Source organism: Malus sylvestris, chromosome 16 (genome assembly GCF_916048215.2).
Source record: "Malus sylvestris chromosome 16, drMalSylv7.2, whole genome shotgun sequence".
NCBI classification, from domain to species: domain Eukaryota; kingdom Viridiplantae; phylum Streptophyta; class Magnoliopsida; order Rosales; family Rosaceae; genus Malus; species Malus sylvestris.
Genome location: NC_062275.1, coordinates 28,034,379 through 28,049,742, shown reverse-complemented (window position 1 = coordinate 28,049,742; position 15,364 = coordinate 28,034,379). Strand labels below are relative to the sequence as shown.

The 15,364-nt window shown below is 38.3% G+C and overlaps 1 protein-coding gene across 1 annotated transcript; it reads left to right on the top strand.

Moving 5' to 3' along the window:
• Positions 1–3,456: 3,456 nt before the first annotated feature.
• On the top strand, positions 3,457–4,465 carry LOC126608431 (uncharacterized). The gene has a single exon (XM_050276301.1). It carries the CDS (start codon positions 3,572–3,574, stop codon positions 4,193–4,195), a length of 624 nt encoding a protein of 207 aa, XP_050132258.1. The 5' UTR covers positions 3,457–3,571; the 3' UTR covers positions 4,196–4,465.
• The last annotated feature ends 10,899 nt before the right edge of the window (positions 4,466–15,364 follow it).

The following is a 15,364-nucleotide window of genomic DNA, read 5'->3' as shown; positions in this document are numbered from 1 at the left end:
TATCTGCCAGACAACTAACTTTCCCACTAGTCATACCTAGAATGAAAAATTAATTTGAATCGGTCACATGCATAAAAGTTTATAAAAACAAGTATCAATTCAAAATAATTTCATTTATTCAAGGAAAAAACTTAATATCCAAAATAAATCGCCAACTAATAATCCAAAACATAAAGGAAAATTGTTCAAAATCAACCAAAAAACAAGGTGGGGTTCGGCCACTAGGTGGAATTCGGCCCCAATTGTCTTATTTTAACTGAAAAATAAGTCTATGTCTAAGAGTCTAATCTTCCATAGGAGTGGTATCCTCCTGAAAATCAGAAACCTCCATCTTTGTAGTCTCCGGTTCGTCCACTTGCAGGAAGTTTGATTCAAACTTCGTACGACGAGAATGATATGCATCCACAACCTTCTTGGGAGCACGGCAAATACGGGACCAATGGTCCTTGGAACCACAACGATAGCACATATCGTCATTCATTGTGGCAGGTGCTTTGCCCTTATTCTTGAAGTTCGGGGCCTTGGGAGCGAGGTTTGGGCGCTTCTGGGCTTTGTTTCCTCCCTTGGATGGGCCTTGGCTCTGTTGACCTTGGTGGGATGGCTTCTGGCCGCCCTTACCACGCCTCTTTTGGCGTTTTGGGTGCTGATTAGTGCTATAATGTGCTTCAGGCACAGCAGTAGCCCCAGTAGGTCGAGCTTGATGATTCTTCATCAACAGCTGGTTCTGCTTTTCAGCAAGAAGTAAAACAGAGATCAAATCCGAGAACTTAGTGAACTTCTGAGCTCTATATTGTTGCTGCAGGACAATATTAGAAGCAGAGAAGGTCGAGTAGGTCTTCTCCAGGAGATCCTCTTCAGTCAAAGTTTCATTGCAAAACTTGAGAAGTGATCGGATTCGACAAACTTCAGAATTATATTCATTCACAGACTTAAAGTCTTGGAAGCGCAAGTGCTGCCAGTCGTGTCTTGCTTCAGGCAAGAATATGTCCTTTTGGTGATCGAAACGATCAGCCAAAGCGACACATAATGCACGTGGATCCTCCTCAGCAAGGTACTCAGTTTGTAGAGCGTCATGGATATGTCTTCGAATGAAGATCATAGCAGTGGCTTTTTCAGCCTCGCCAACAGGTTTATCTGTTGCTTCTTCAATAGCAGGACGCAAGTTCTTTGCAGTGAGGTGGAGCTTCACATCTTGAACCCACTTGAGGTAGTTCCTTCCAGAAACCTCCAAAGCGGTGAAGTCGAGTTTGTTCAAATTCGACATGTTCCTATCACAAAATGAATGAACAAGATGTGGTTAGTGTAATGGAGAAAAATCAATCCATTCACATAGGAGTAGAACATACAGGTTCTAATAGACATGTATTGGTTTAATTTTGCATGAAAAACTTCGGGTTTTCATGGGTGATATATTTAAGTGAAAACTTCGGGTTTTCAAACAAGGCATGTGTATAAGAAACTTCGGGTTTCAAAGTAATTATGAACTTCAGGTTCATATATTCCTGCAGGCAAACACAAATATATATGCAAACAAATATGCAAAGAATATATGCAGAAATATTGTATAATGATAAGTGAATTAATTTATTTTTGGTCTTCGGGGCCAAATTAAAGTGTGGGTGAAAACATAAAAACCCATATTATTTTTAAAAAAAATTAAATAATAAAATCTCGGGGCCTAAAAATATAGGCCGAGAACCCTTGGTTGGGATTATAGGCCCACGGGGTGAGAAGAGGGGAATGGGCTGCTGTGTGCAGCCCTAAATTTTTTTTTTTTTTTTTTTTTTTAATTAGATGCATATATAATTCAATGAATCACATATTTACTTTGATGCATATGCAAATAATAGTTTCAATGCATGTACATATGTAAGATTCAATTCATGGCAAATATCAAATTCACATAATTGTAGCAATTTTGATGATGAAGCATACACAATTTATGTAGAATCTAAAATACGTAAAACGTAAAGTTGGGTCATGCATCATGGTGAATGTTCATGCTATCAGGGCTTGCAAAATATCGAGTTAAAAGCCGTTGTTTGGAAAGAACCTGATTGCGTGATGATATGGATGAACTGGTTTGATGCAGAAAAAATTTCCAACGTCAGATTCCTAAGCGCAGCGGTAGGAGCGTGCTGATAACGTGTTGTGGTCTATTTTATCTGACAGAGGGACTAGGGCCGGCGGCAGAGAGAGAGAGGAGAGAGATGTGTGTTTGTAGAATTGTAGGGGAATGTGTGTGTTGTTATCCCTCCTACATTGTGCATTTATTTATAGTAGTAAAGGGAGAGAAGATATTCTTTCTTCTCCAAGTAATACAAGTTGTAATAGGAAAGGATAACTAGAATCAAATCTTATCTAGGATTTACACAATCATACTTAAACTAGGAATGTTTACAACAAAAATAATATTATTGGAATTAAAAATGCAAGAAACACAAAACATGAAAAGTCAACTTTATAGGTGATTTTACGGTTCATTGAATCAATGATGCTTTTACAAACACAACAGATTATCTATTCTTGTCACTGTAAACCAAAAAAAGGGCATTTTTAACTTTCTAGACTTCTAGATAATATGTTGATTAGGGACACATCGTGATTTTGTGTAAAAATTCTCTCTTGCGCATATGGTCGTGTGCATGAGCTCCATTTGACTTGGAAACGACAACATTACAACTGAATATCAATGTCATGTTAACGAGATTTATTTTTTTGTAAATTGTTCTTGTCACTGATAAAAAATAATGGATGATTCTGATTTTTTCGATTTTTGAATAACACATAATTTTGTAACACTACAGTGATATGACTGTGAACTCAAATTTTTTGTCCAATAATTGTCGATTTATTTCCTTTTTAGGTAATTAGAGGTCGCATATGCACAATATAATAAGGGTAAACTGTCGTTTTACCTTCTGAGCTATCACATGAGTGTCAATGTCCTCTTTAAACTATTTTTTTTTCCAGCTAATTGATCCCTTGAACTATGTTAAAGTGGCCAATTTGCCCCCTACCGTTGAGTTTTTCAAGTTCCATCCAAATTGCCTTCAAAATTAAGGGCAAATGTGTCGTTAAGGGCAAGTTCCATCCAAATTGCCTTCAAAACTAAGGGCAAGTGGTAAATAAGAAGCAAAGGTGACTTGTCTTAAGCGTTTGGTAATAGCACATGCAAGACAGGCCGCCCAACACCAATAGCGCTTTTGATTGGATGCGTGTTTAACGTAAGCTTAAGAATAAAGGTAATATTCCTATCTCTCCTTGCCTTCCTTACCTATATCACTTGCAATATTCAAATAAATCACAAGTACATTGCATATAAATTAACATAAATTAACTTAAATTAACTTTTTAGATTGCCAATCAATCTTCAATCATCAAAACAAGAGGATCATGCACCCTAAGACACTATCACATGCCTTCAAAACTGGATTCAAATCTCTCTATATTTATACACTACCATTCTATAAACTCAATACTTCCCTCAAACTTCTCATCACTGCCTCGAAAACCCAGGAAACAAAACTGCGAAACACATCGATTCAAGTCCTCAATTTCATTCGAAATAATGGGTTATGAGCCTCGAAGGAAAATGGAAACGAAAGGAGTTTCGGTACTTGGAGGGGATCAAGAATTTTTGTTCAACAGAAACCTCTTAAGAAACTCCTCATCCCCATTGGGTTGCTCTTCTAGGGTTTATTACTGCAGGAGCACTGAAGGGGTTCCATTTGACTGGGAAATGCAGCCAGGAACACCACGGAATCCGCCAAAAGAAGAAGCAATTCCACCAATAAGCCCTCCCCCGGCTGTGCTCAGCTTAGGGCTACCCAAGCCCTGCATTGATCAGCAGCTTCATACTAATAAGCCTCCAACAAGCCCTCTGCATAGGGTCAAGTTTTGGAGTAAAAAAAGTAAGACAAAAAAACAACGTAAGAACAATTTGCAACACAATGGTGGCTTAGATAAGTTTGATAAGGTCGAGTTTTGCAGCTCTGATTCTGAGTTCATGGCATCGTCAAGTTCGCCTCGGAACTCAAGCTCTTCATCTTTATCTTCATTTTCTTTTTCGAAAGGGCAGTGCTCGAGTTTAAGAAGTACTCCGGCAAGGGATTCTTTCACTAGTTCTGGTCATTTCAGCTGCAGTCCTTGGAAATTAAGCTCTTTTCTCACTAGCGCTGCAAGGCGAGCTTGATACAGCGTGTTGTTAAGTTTTGCATTATGCTTTGTCATATACTACATACAATTATTCGTTTCTAGTAAGATTTTTTTGGCCAAATTGGTTTCTGAGATTGGCATAACTCTTCATTTTGGTCTATGAGATTTAAAATCAATAGAACTGGTCCTTGAGTTTGTCTACTATCAATCATTTTGATTATTCTGTTAAAAATCTCAATTAAATAAGAATAAAATGACAAAAGTACCCTTAATTTTTGTCAAATCATTTGGGTTATTGTTTATTAAATTGAAGATATTTTTGTTATTTTGATCCTTATTTAGCGGATATTTTTCACAGAATGATCATAATGATTGACGGTGGACAAACTCAGAGACCAATTATATTGATTTCAAATCTCAGGGATCAAGGTGAGGAGTTATACTAATCTTAGGGATCATTTTAGCTAAAATGCATTTTTCAAATTCTGACTTAGTTCATAATTATTATATCATAGATATTATTACGATTAATAAAATACATGATTTGTATATGGGGGTTAGCATCAAGGGACAACTATTTTGACAAATCCTTTTGTTCCTTTTTAGCCATTAAATTTTATAACATCTAATAGTCTTGTGGTCAGGGGGAGGTTGAAATACCTTTGTGAGTCTTTCCAGCCCCCAAAAGGGATGGATAACCGTAGTTTGCCACCAATTGTTCCCCTTTAAAAAAAAAGAATCTTGAATAAGTGTAATATAGACGCTTTTAAACATCAAATGAAATGGATTATAGCTGATAAAAAATAAATAAAGATCAAAACTTGAAGACATAAAACTGCGCGGAATTAAAAAAGAAAATAAAAAACTGTAAACCCATGCTTTGGAGGGAGGGAGAGGAGGGCCTCCATTGCAATGCAGAATTGCTCATGAACAAAAAACGTCAGTGAGACTTGATTGGATTTTACAAGCTTTATGCAATCATAGAGAAAAATGTAAATTTGAGGATTTATCACCCAAACCTGTATACCCTACGTACAAACACTGATCTTGCCTCACGCAAGTAAAGATGACAACTGAGATTGATACGTGACCTCACACTGCTCTTGCCTTTGAGGCAATAAGGGAAGAAATTGTTTCACAATCTAATTTATCACGCAAAGATACCAAGAATAAAGAATTAGGGTTTTCGATCGATGAATAGCTTGATATGCTTAGTGCGCTTCTTAATTTTATCAATTGAATGAAAGCAATATATAGTGAAGGTTTTGGAATTTTCTCTTCACCTTCTTATCATGTTCGTGGCGAGTCACTCCTTCTGAATTTCAACGTTAGATTGATTTGTTTTTTTTTTCCTTTTCGGTTGTTATGGAAAACAAATCTTACCTAAAAGCCCAGATCATGTCGCAAAGCACAATCATTGTAAACCGTCACAAGTCCAGCATTAATTCATGCAAAAGTGCGAAAACGAGGGGTATGTGAATCTACAATCACGCCACGCCAATAAAATAATAATTTATAAATTGGACGTTTGTGTAATCATGCCAAACCCATCCACATCCATGCATATTTAACACGCTGAGCCATGTTATGACGTTAGCGTTGTAAATAATGAAAGGAAATTTTGTGAAAAACATGTTCATTTGAGCAACATTTATAGCATACAATTAACAAATTAAAGGCGGAATCATGCTTGCATGCACTTAAAACAAAACATTACCCATTAAATTCAAAGCCTAGTAGATTGGTGAACCTTGACTCAACTTAAAACAACATTTGTTAGTTGAGAAATTATACCTTTGTAGATTCCTCTTTGCATAAGCAAAGGCTAATCACCCAAAGAGAGGGCCTTCATTCCTTGCATCTTAGATCTATGGATTTGGATGGATGAAAATGGTTCTCCAAGTTCCCAAAATTGAGAACCTCTAAGTCTCTTCACCAAGGTTAGATTGGAGAAGAAATGAGTGACCTTGAAGTAGTAGGATTGCTAGCTAAACCCTCCAAGGAGGCCGACCACTTTAGAGAGAAAGGAGAGCTTATGTTCTCATGCTTTCCCCAAAAGAAAACACTAAATGAATTTTGGCTATAAAGTAATATTTATACCTTAATTCGTTGGAGTGGCAAACTTGTAAATAAGTCCAAAACTCACTCCATCTCTAAATGGCCGGCCTTAGGGTATTATTGGGCTAATTGGGCCTTTGTGAATCATTACTCATTAAGTTGTCATACAACTTAAGTCAATGGGCTTAACGTTCGAAGCCCATTGGGCCTTAAGGTCCAAAACTATCCCGAGGTCTTTAACGAACTTATTCGTTTGATTAATTAACATATTAATTAATCCTTGCCATAAATAATTAAACCATTTAATTATTCTTACTCATCTCCATTGTTTCTTCAATCTCCACCTTACACGGTGTACGATCCATTAGGTTTCTTTTAGCGAGGCAGTGGGCGATTAAAACCATTTCAAATCGATTGTAAATTGAAATTAAAACCATTTCAAATCGATTGTGAATTGAAACTTACTTTCAATTCTCCCTTTAGTGATTATACACGTTTAGGGCTTCCACAAACCATGAGTGACACCTAGCAGCATATCATGGTTACCCAAGCTAATCAGAAGAGGTGGAGAACCTATTCAGTTTAGGATTACAAATGCAATACGGTATTTCTCTAATACAATACTCTTGACCACATTGTTTGGTTTGATAGTTTATTCATGTCTACTATCCAATGTGATTTGTGTGCTTATATGATTACCTTGAATGTGATTTGGAACGACTTCCTAAATCTCATTCATACTCTGGCCAGAGATTCTTAATCATATCATAGAGTATTCTCCCCCAAACGGTTTGAAGGTTAGAGATCCCTTGTTGCGCATTCACTTGCCTCCATGGCTAAGTGGCTTAACCCCGACGATGCGGTGGACACCCGCGGATGGGGTGACTTTGACATAATCAAGGATCAAGTACCTAACCACAAGACAACTATGATGCCTCAGATCAAAGGACTACTTTTCATTATCCCAACCATGAGTTCTCATGTGACATGAATATGAGAACTCTTTGTTGATCGTGTTCAGTGAACTTATTCTCTATTGAGCACCTACGTACTTGTCTTGATGTCACACACACCAATGACTCGAGACTAGTCACTCTCACTAAGAGAAGACATAGCATGTACTGATCTTAACGGACTGTCAATGCCCAATTGGCAATCCTATGATCAGGAACGTTTAGGATATGTATACGAAAAAGAATGGTCTCAGTAATCTAACTTGTTTAAATCATATTCTCCTAATTACATATTCCTTGGACTTATCGTTTAAGCATATAACATTTATATGAGACGGCTTAAACAATAATCTTTGCCCTTGATATTAAACTAGATTAGTTTAACATGTGAAATGTCCGCAAAGTATCATCATATGATTGGTTTTAGGGCACATTTCCAACAAATAAATCACGCCAACTACGCTAAATGCTAAAGTGGGCCCAATCCACATATCAGGGCTTGTCGAGTAGATCGTCGTGTGGATGGTCATGGAAGTTTACCAGGCCTATGTGGAACTAAGGTTGCAAAATACTTTGGGCTGCTTGAGAGCACATAAAGTCCAAGCCATATTCTGTGGCTTCATCTGGGAAGTCTGAGAGAGAAAATACCAAGTTTCCCTTACAAACCAAATAGGAAACTTAGGAAACAACCAAAACCCAAAGCTAAGTTGCCCGAATCCTAAGAAGAGCCATTCCAAGCTTACACAGGAAAGCAAGAAGACAAGAAGCCGTGCCCCTTATTACTCTTGATCACATTGTAAGATCCCACATCGCCCAGGGGTGAGGATCCTATAAGCCTTATATGTATATTCTTATTTCTACCTAGCACGAGGCCTTTTGGGAGCTCACTGGCTTCGGGTTCCATCGAAACTCCGAAGTTAAGTGAGTTCGCGCGAGAGCAATCCCATGATGGGTGACCCGTTGGGAAGTTCTCATGTGAGTTCCTAGAAACAAAAACCGTGAGGGTGTGGTCGGGGCCCAAATCGGTCAATATCGTGCTACGGTGGAGTCGAGCTTAGGATGTTGTGGGGGCCCAGGCCGGGATGTGACAATTTGGTATCAGAGCCAATCCTTGACCGGAAGTGTGCTGACGAGGACATCAGGCCCCTAAGAGGGGTGGGTTGTAAGATCCCACATCGCCTAAGGGTGAGGATCCGGTAAGCCTTATATGTATATTCTCATCTCTATCTAGCACGAGGCCTTTTGGGAGCTCACTAGCTTCGGGTTCCATCGGAACTCTGAAGTTAAACGAGTTTGCACAAGAGCAATCCTATGATGGGTGACCCATTGGGAAGTTCTCATGTGAGTTCCCAGAAACAAAAACCGTGAGGGTGTGATCGGGGCCCAAAGCGGACAATATCGTTCTATGGCAGAGTTGAGTCCAGGATGTGACAACGTTTTTTGGTTGATAGTTTATTCATGTCTACTATCCAATGTAATTATCTTACCTATATGATAAACTTGAATGATTTGGAACATACTTCCTAAATCTCATCCATACTCTAGCTAGTGATTCTTAATCATATCATAAAGTATTCTTCCTCAACGGTTTGAAGGTTAGAGATCCCTTGTTATACATTCATATGACCACATGATTAAGTAGTTTAACCTCAACTATGCCGTGGACACTCTTTAATAGAATGCGTTTGACATAGTCAAATATTAAGGACCTAGCCACAAGATAACTATAACACCTTAGGTCAAAGAACTACGTTGTATTATCCTAACTAATCAATTCTTATATTACATGAATATGAGAACTCGTGGTTGATCGTTGTTGGAACCAAATTTGCACACCGTCGTAGGAGGTGGAGATGCACAAATTTGAGTAACCTGTAAAAGAATAAACAATCATGAGTTACCTAAGGACCGGGGGGGGGGATGGGTGGGGGAGGGTTGTAGTGTGACGGTCAAAGGATATCCGAGGCTCAAGTTAGTAAGCAATATAAGATTCATGCAGTGAACAAGAGAATAAGTATGTGATAGTTACGTTACCAGAGATGAACTCAAGAAGTGTGCGTTTATACCAGTCAAGGATGAAACCTTTTAGGATAATAGAATCCTTATTAAACCAGGAGAATCCTAGAGGATATATAAGAAGTAAATATTGAATCATCTTAGGAGTGTGATTTCTTGTGGCACACGCCGATCCTTAGATTGTAAGGACTTCAAGATTACAGGGAACTTGCTGATTTCTTGTTGGATTAGGTTTCTGTATCTTGTGGAAAAAGCATGGTCAATCTCAGTCGTCGGGCTTCGCTCCTGATTACGGAACAGGATGATGATGGCATCGCTGCTCCTTTTATTCAGCTCCGCAGGGTGGCTGTTGATTCCATGACAAGACTTCCAAGTTATGCATATTATGATCTGCTTTACTCCATCCTTGGAAAATCATGGTCCCACATTCCCCTAACTATATATCTGAAAAGAATTGTTCCCCTCGAGGATGTATAATTATCCAAAGACTATACCTTTCAGAGTAAGTCGGAATATGTATTTTTTAGTTATTCTGACGTGTGGTATCTTGGCTTCGAACCTTGAGAGTCGTAGCGCGTAGTTAGCATTGATGAGGGATTTCATGTTGCTTGTGCATATTTAACAAGGGGTAGCCCTTTGCTTCATCGAGTGACTTTGGCTTTTAGACACATGAATCTCTAAGCAAGACTTTGCAAATTCCATGATGAGATTTCTTGGCAACTCCTTTTTAAATAGCCTAGCCTTAGCTTTATTTCGCAAACCCTTTCTCTCGAGTTCTCAACTTCGCCATGGATCCTATTTACTTCTTTCATACTTTTAGCTTCCAAACCCAATTTCCACTTTGAGCCTTCGATGATTAAGATTTGTAACAAATGATTAAGATTTGTAACAAAGAAATTTGCCACATCCATATTCACTCTTATCAAGAAAAGTCTGGATAAGCCATAACGTTTCAATAGCTAATCTTGCTTCCCTCGACAAATTCTATAGCCTTTATTCTTTGCATTACATCCATTGGCAACATCCTTCTCGCAGTCTTTGCATACGGGTTCAACTTGAGGAAAGTGTCAAGATTCTTTAATGGGTTCTTCTTCGTTGGAGCTTTCCCAATCCTCATTTAAAGTAGCATTCTCCTTGATCAGCCTGATGAAAAATTGAACCTTATTAAAGTTGATGACTCTGGCTAAGTTAACCTTCTTAGCATCCTTAGGAATAATTTTGTACTAGGGGTAACGACATATCTCCGCCAAAGAATTGTACTGCTTTTATGCTATTTATGGGACTTTTAATACGCATGTGCTTCACGTTTAAGAGAATTGTAACTTTATTCAAGTCGTTAATCATGTTAGAATAAAGTATCTCGAACTTTTCAGCCTATGCTTCCTAATTGCAGAATAAGATTTTAATTCGACAAATATTTCCAAAGTAATCTAATTTTGGAGTAATGAGTGATGAAGTGAAACACGAACAAGCTTGTAGGCCTGGGACAGAGCTCTAAGCCCTTTTAGGTAACATTGATTCAAAAAAATATTACCTCCCAAGCTATGTGTTTATAAAGATTTTCACTGCAATAACTAGAGTACCACCTTACTTCGACACCAGGTCTAAATCTATGAGAAATCTTTTACTCTACACTTGCCATGTTACATTGATCTGATTAAGGATGAGAACGTGAGAGATTTTGGACTAAAATGTCCTCATATGCATCAACTTTGGTGTGTTCTCTTTAAGAAATATGTTGCTTGTTTATTTGTTCACCTTGCCCAATTTCGGGTCTGAGGATTTTGATGATTGCAACGTGTAACCGAGAAGGGGCTGCCTTCCTAGTCTAATTTGCACGTTCGTTCCTAGTGAATCTTAGTTGAAAGTTCGTTAGAGACTTAGTCGCTTGCATGTAGGGCATAAACACCTATGGAATCTGAGACCCCTATCGTCGGACCTAAGCGTTTCAGATCAAACTACACTTATTGACTTGGCTAAAGACTTTTTGTGTATCGAAACTCATTTGGAATGAAATTCCACTTAAGGATTTCCTAGTATGGTTGCCTCATTCGGGTCTACTTAAACACATGGTGTTGTAGAACATACTTGACTTAGTAAGCTTGCCTGGGGTAGAAGTAATCATACTCAAGGTTGGAACTCAGAGCCACCTGTCATATAATTTTTGAATCACCCTTTGGATTATTCCTTGGAATGGTGTAGAGCTCAAGTTTGAATGTTATAACCCATAATCCTTAGGTTGTATAAGCGTTTTGGAGGCCGAATGATGCATTGGACTTCTGGGTCAAAGCTCATATCCTGTGCCCATAGGCAGCCTATCGTAACCGCGCTTAATACGACTCGAGCCTCCCAAGCTGCTAACCAGACACTACTGAGAAGGCTAAAAGAGACTCATCTGACGTTATCACTTTGAATTTTTAGACTTGCAATTATGCAAAGTTTCAAGGTTGTGTGTTATTCAAGATTTTGAGGTATCCCGTGCATCGCTCTGATCTGGTTTGGGTTGGCTCTATTCTGCCCATGATGACCAAATAACCTAGGAATTGGCCTAATGCTACTCCAAAGGTACTTTTTTTTTTCTTTTAACGAGCATGTCGTCTATATAGACTTCCGTCATCTCTCTGATCATTTCCTTGAAGATTTGATTGACAAGTCTCTTATAGGTTGCCCCTACATTTTTAAGATCAAAGGCAATAACCTTATAGCAGTACGTAACTTGACCAATGACCAATGATGTTTTCTCGATGTCTAGCTCGTATATCTTGGTTTGGTTGTAGCCGGAGTAAGTGTCTATGAAACTTCACAGCTCGTGCCTTGTTATAGAGTCTACCAATAACTTGATCCATGGACCTCAAATGAAGTTTGCATTTTTGAGCTTATCGATCTTCACCATAATAACTTTCTTTGCTGCATAACCTACTTTGTGGTTAGATCCAAGCAGAGGAGGTGATAGTAGATTATAGAGGGTTCATCCCATTCATATCTTCTGCGGACCAAGCGAACACGTCATTTTTTGCCCGCAGAAAGGTAGTGAACAACAACTTTTCGCGATTGGTCAACTTCGAAATGATCCTCGTTTGGCATTCCAGCTTGTCAGTGCCCAAGCTGATGTAGACAACACTCTAGTTCGTTTTAGATTTCAGAGTGCTATCGTCTTAGGGGTCAAGGTCTAGGTTAAATTCCTTATAGTTTATCCATTGGCCCTCAACTTGTGATTGCTATGCTGATCCATCCATGGGAATGCTAGAACTTCGCTCTCTCTGCAGATCATGTTCATAGTTTCGATAATGTATCATTGTGCTGTTACTTGATCATATTTGATTTCTTTAACTCCGTTGGGTGTTAGGTAATAATTGAAGGTAAGGTGAGGGGACTGCCATTATTTTATGAAGCTAGAACTGATCGAGTATAAGATTGTGGCAGGGCTGGGCAATCCATAACATAGCAATCCACTAGATAGTTGTACGACTCGGTATGAACCACCAACTTCACTATTATGAGAGATCGAACATGAATCTCGTTGAAGGTGTGGATGGTGGTTTTACTTTTGTTGATGTTGTCTAAGATCCTCATCCTCTCAGTTGCATCCTTGAAGAGAATGTTAACTCTAGATCCATTATCCACCTGGACGCGACTTACCATTGCATTGGAGATTTGAACCTTAATGACTGAGGCATCATCATGGTGGGAGTGGACATGTTTTAAATCCCAATAAGAGAACATCAAGATGTTGAAGTTAATAGGAAGGGGTTTGTTGATGGTAGCCACCATCCTAGGCTTTTTGCACATTGCTTTTCTTTCCTTTCTAGTTTTATCTAAATATATTTGCTCTTTTAGTTACAGTTGGCATTGAGCACAGGGCTTTCCATCGGGCCCTGACTCTCAAAAGGTCCTCGAGTCATCTTGGACTTCTCGTGTACCGTTTTGGGAGTGGGGCGGTAGTGCTTCGCACATGATTTCAGATCAACAATAGAACTGCTTTTTTACGTCGCACAAAAGGTGATGTAAATGGTTATTCATGGCGTGAGCACCCAAGAAGTAAAACTCTCTGTCATAAATTTTTTATTGTCAAATATGATGTACTTTGGTAATCGTGAACAATTTAAGCAAAACACGTCGCCAATGCTCTTTAAGGCATGCTTGCATGCCTTCATTGGTATTAGATAAGGCGTTAATGGAGTGTCGTAATACTGCAAAAACAATTACGGCATACTTGTGTGCTGTAATTTATATTATTTGATACGACATTTGTTAAGTGTCGTAGTGCTCTAAAGAAAATTATGGTAGTACGTTGTACATTGTAAAAAAAGACTACCATCAATAGTTGTTGATTTTGCATGCCGTAATTTATATTAATTTAATTTTTATTTTTCACAATTCGTTTTAGACAGACCTCACTTCATAACATCTAAATTAATATTGTATGGAATACAATATAGAGATAACAATAATCATCATAAATACATTAAACTCCAAATACTTAGATTAATTAGTAGAAATGGTCAATTACAATACAATTGGAACTTTTGACACAAACAAAAAAAAATTGAATTGTTTTGTTCATTTTACATTTGATGCACATTCTAATGTTTGTTGTAGTCTGCTACAAAATATGTAGTATCAATAATATGCAATCTAGAAGAAAGTAGCCCTTTGAATAAGTTCAATCACTACAACCCTAGCTGCATCATCACTTTTCATTTTGTAGTGTATCCAGGCTGTCAGCCCTATAACTAAAAGTTTTGTAAAGTCCCTCAGCCAAAGCTCATTGCATAGTGGCTACACGGACTCATCTGCTTCTTTAAAAGCAACGTGCCTGATCGTCGGTCCTATAACTAAAAGTTTCACAATACAAAGTGAAATTACGAAGATGGAGTAAAGAAAAGAAATTAGTTCATCAAATTTCTAGCAAGTTGATAAACTTTCATGAAGGCCACCAAAATCCAACACAAGCTAAACAAAGCACACTACTTATTAGTAGTTTGGATGACCATTAGCTTTCCAGCAGCCACCCTTGCCTCCAATGGCCATTCTGCATTCAACAACCATTTTGCACTCAAGAGTTTGCTCATCGAATACTTCATCTTCAGCAGCTCTGATCTTGGCAACTTATCTTCAATTGCTCAATCTACAACAATTGAGAAATCAAAATCAAGTAGTTTCCTCCTTCTTGGCAGGCAACATATGAAGGAAATTTTGTGAAAAACATGTTCATTTGAGCAATATCTATGGCATGCAATTAACAATTAAAGGCAGAATCATACTTGTATGCACTAAAAAACAAAACATTACCCATGAAATTCAAAGCCTAGTAGAAGGGTGAACCAAGACTCAACTAAAAACAAAGTGAGTTGAGAAACTTTATACCTTTGAAGCACCTCTTTGCTTAGCAAAGGTTAATCACCCATGTGAGGGCCTTTTTTCCTTTGTCACCTTACTCCTTGGCTCCATGGATGTGGATGGAGGAACTTTGCTTCTTGGCTCCATGCCTTCTTGGATATGGATGGAAGAATTGGTTTCTCCAAAAGTCCCTAAAGTTGGAGACCTCTAAGTTCCGACACCAAGGATGGTTGAGGAAGAAGATGAGTGGCCATGGAAGAGTTAGATGCTAGTAAACTCTCCCATGGTGGCCGGCTATTCTAGAGAGAAAAGAGAGAGAGTTTTTCTCACTTTTCATCCTTAGAAAACCCTAATGAGGATAGAGCAAAGATACCCCTTCTATGCTTTTAACTTTTGTATGCATTTTGGACCAAAAGGCCCTTCCTCTCTCTATGGCCGGTTTTCCCAAGCCTTTGGGCTGTTTTGGGCTTCTTGAATTTTGTTTGTTAAGTTGTCATACAACTTAAGCTAATGGGCTTGAAGATTCGAAGCCCAATTTGGGCTTTAAGGCCCAAAACTAACTCAAGGTTTAAAACGAACTTATTCGTTTGATTAATTAACATATTAATTAATTCTTGCCATAAACAATTAAACCATTTAATTGTCCTTACTCATCTCTGTCAAATCCTTCAAGCATTATCTTACACGGTGTACGATCCATTAGGTTCCTTTTAGCGAGGCAGTGGGCGATTAGAACTCTTTCAAATCGATTGTGAATTGAAACTTACTTTCAATTCTCCCTTTAGTGATTAGACATGTTTAGGGCTTCCACAAACCATGAGTGACACCTAGCAGTATGT

What these genes read in the sequence shown, in the direction of transcription:
- LOC126608431 (XM_050276301.1), top strand. Translation starts at nt 3,572, where the DNA reads ATGGGTTATGAGCCTCGAAGGAAAATGGAAACGAAAGGAGTTTCGGTA.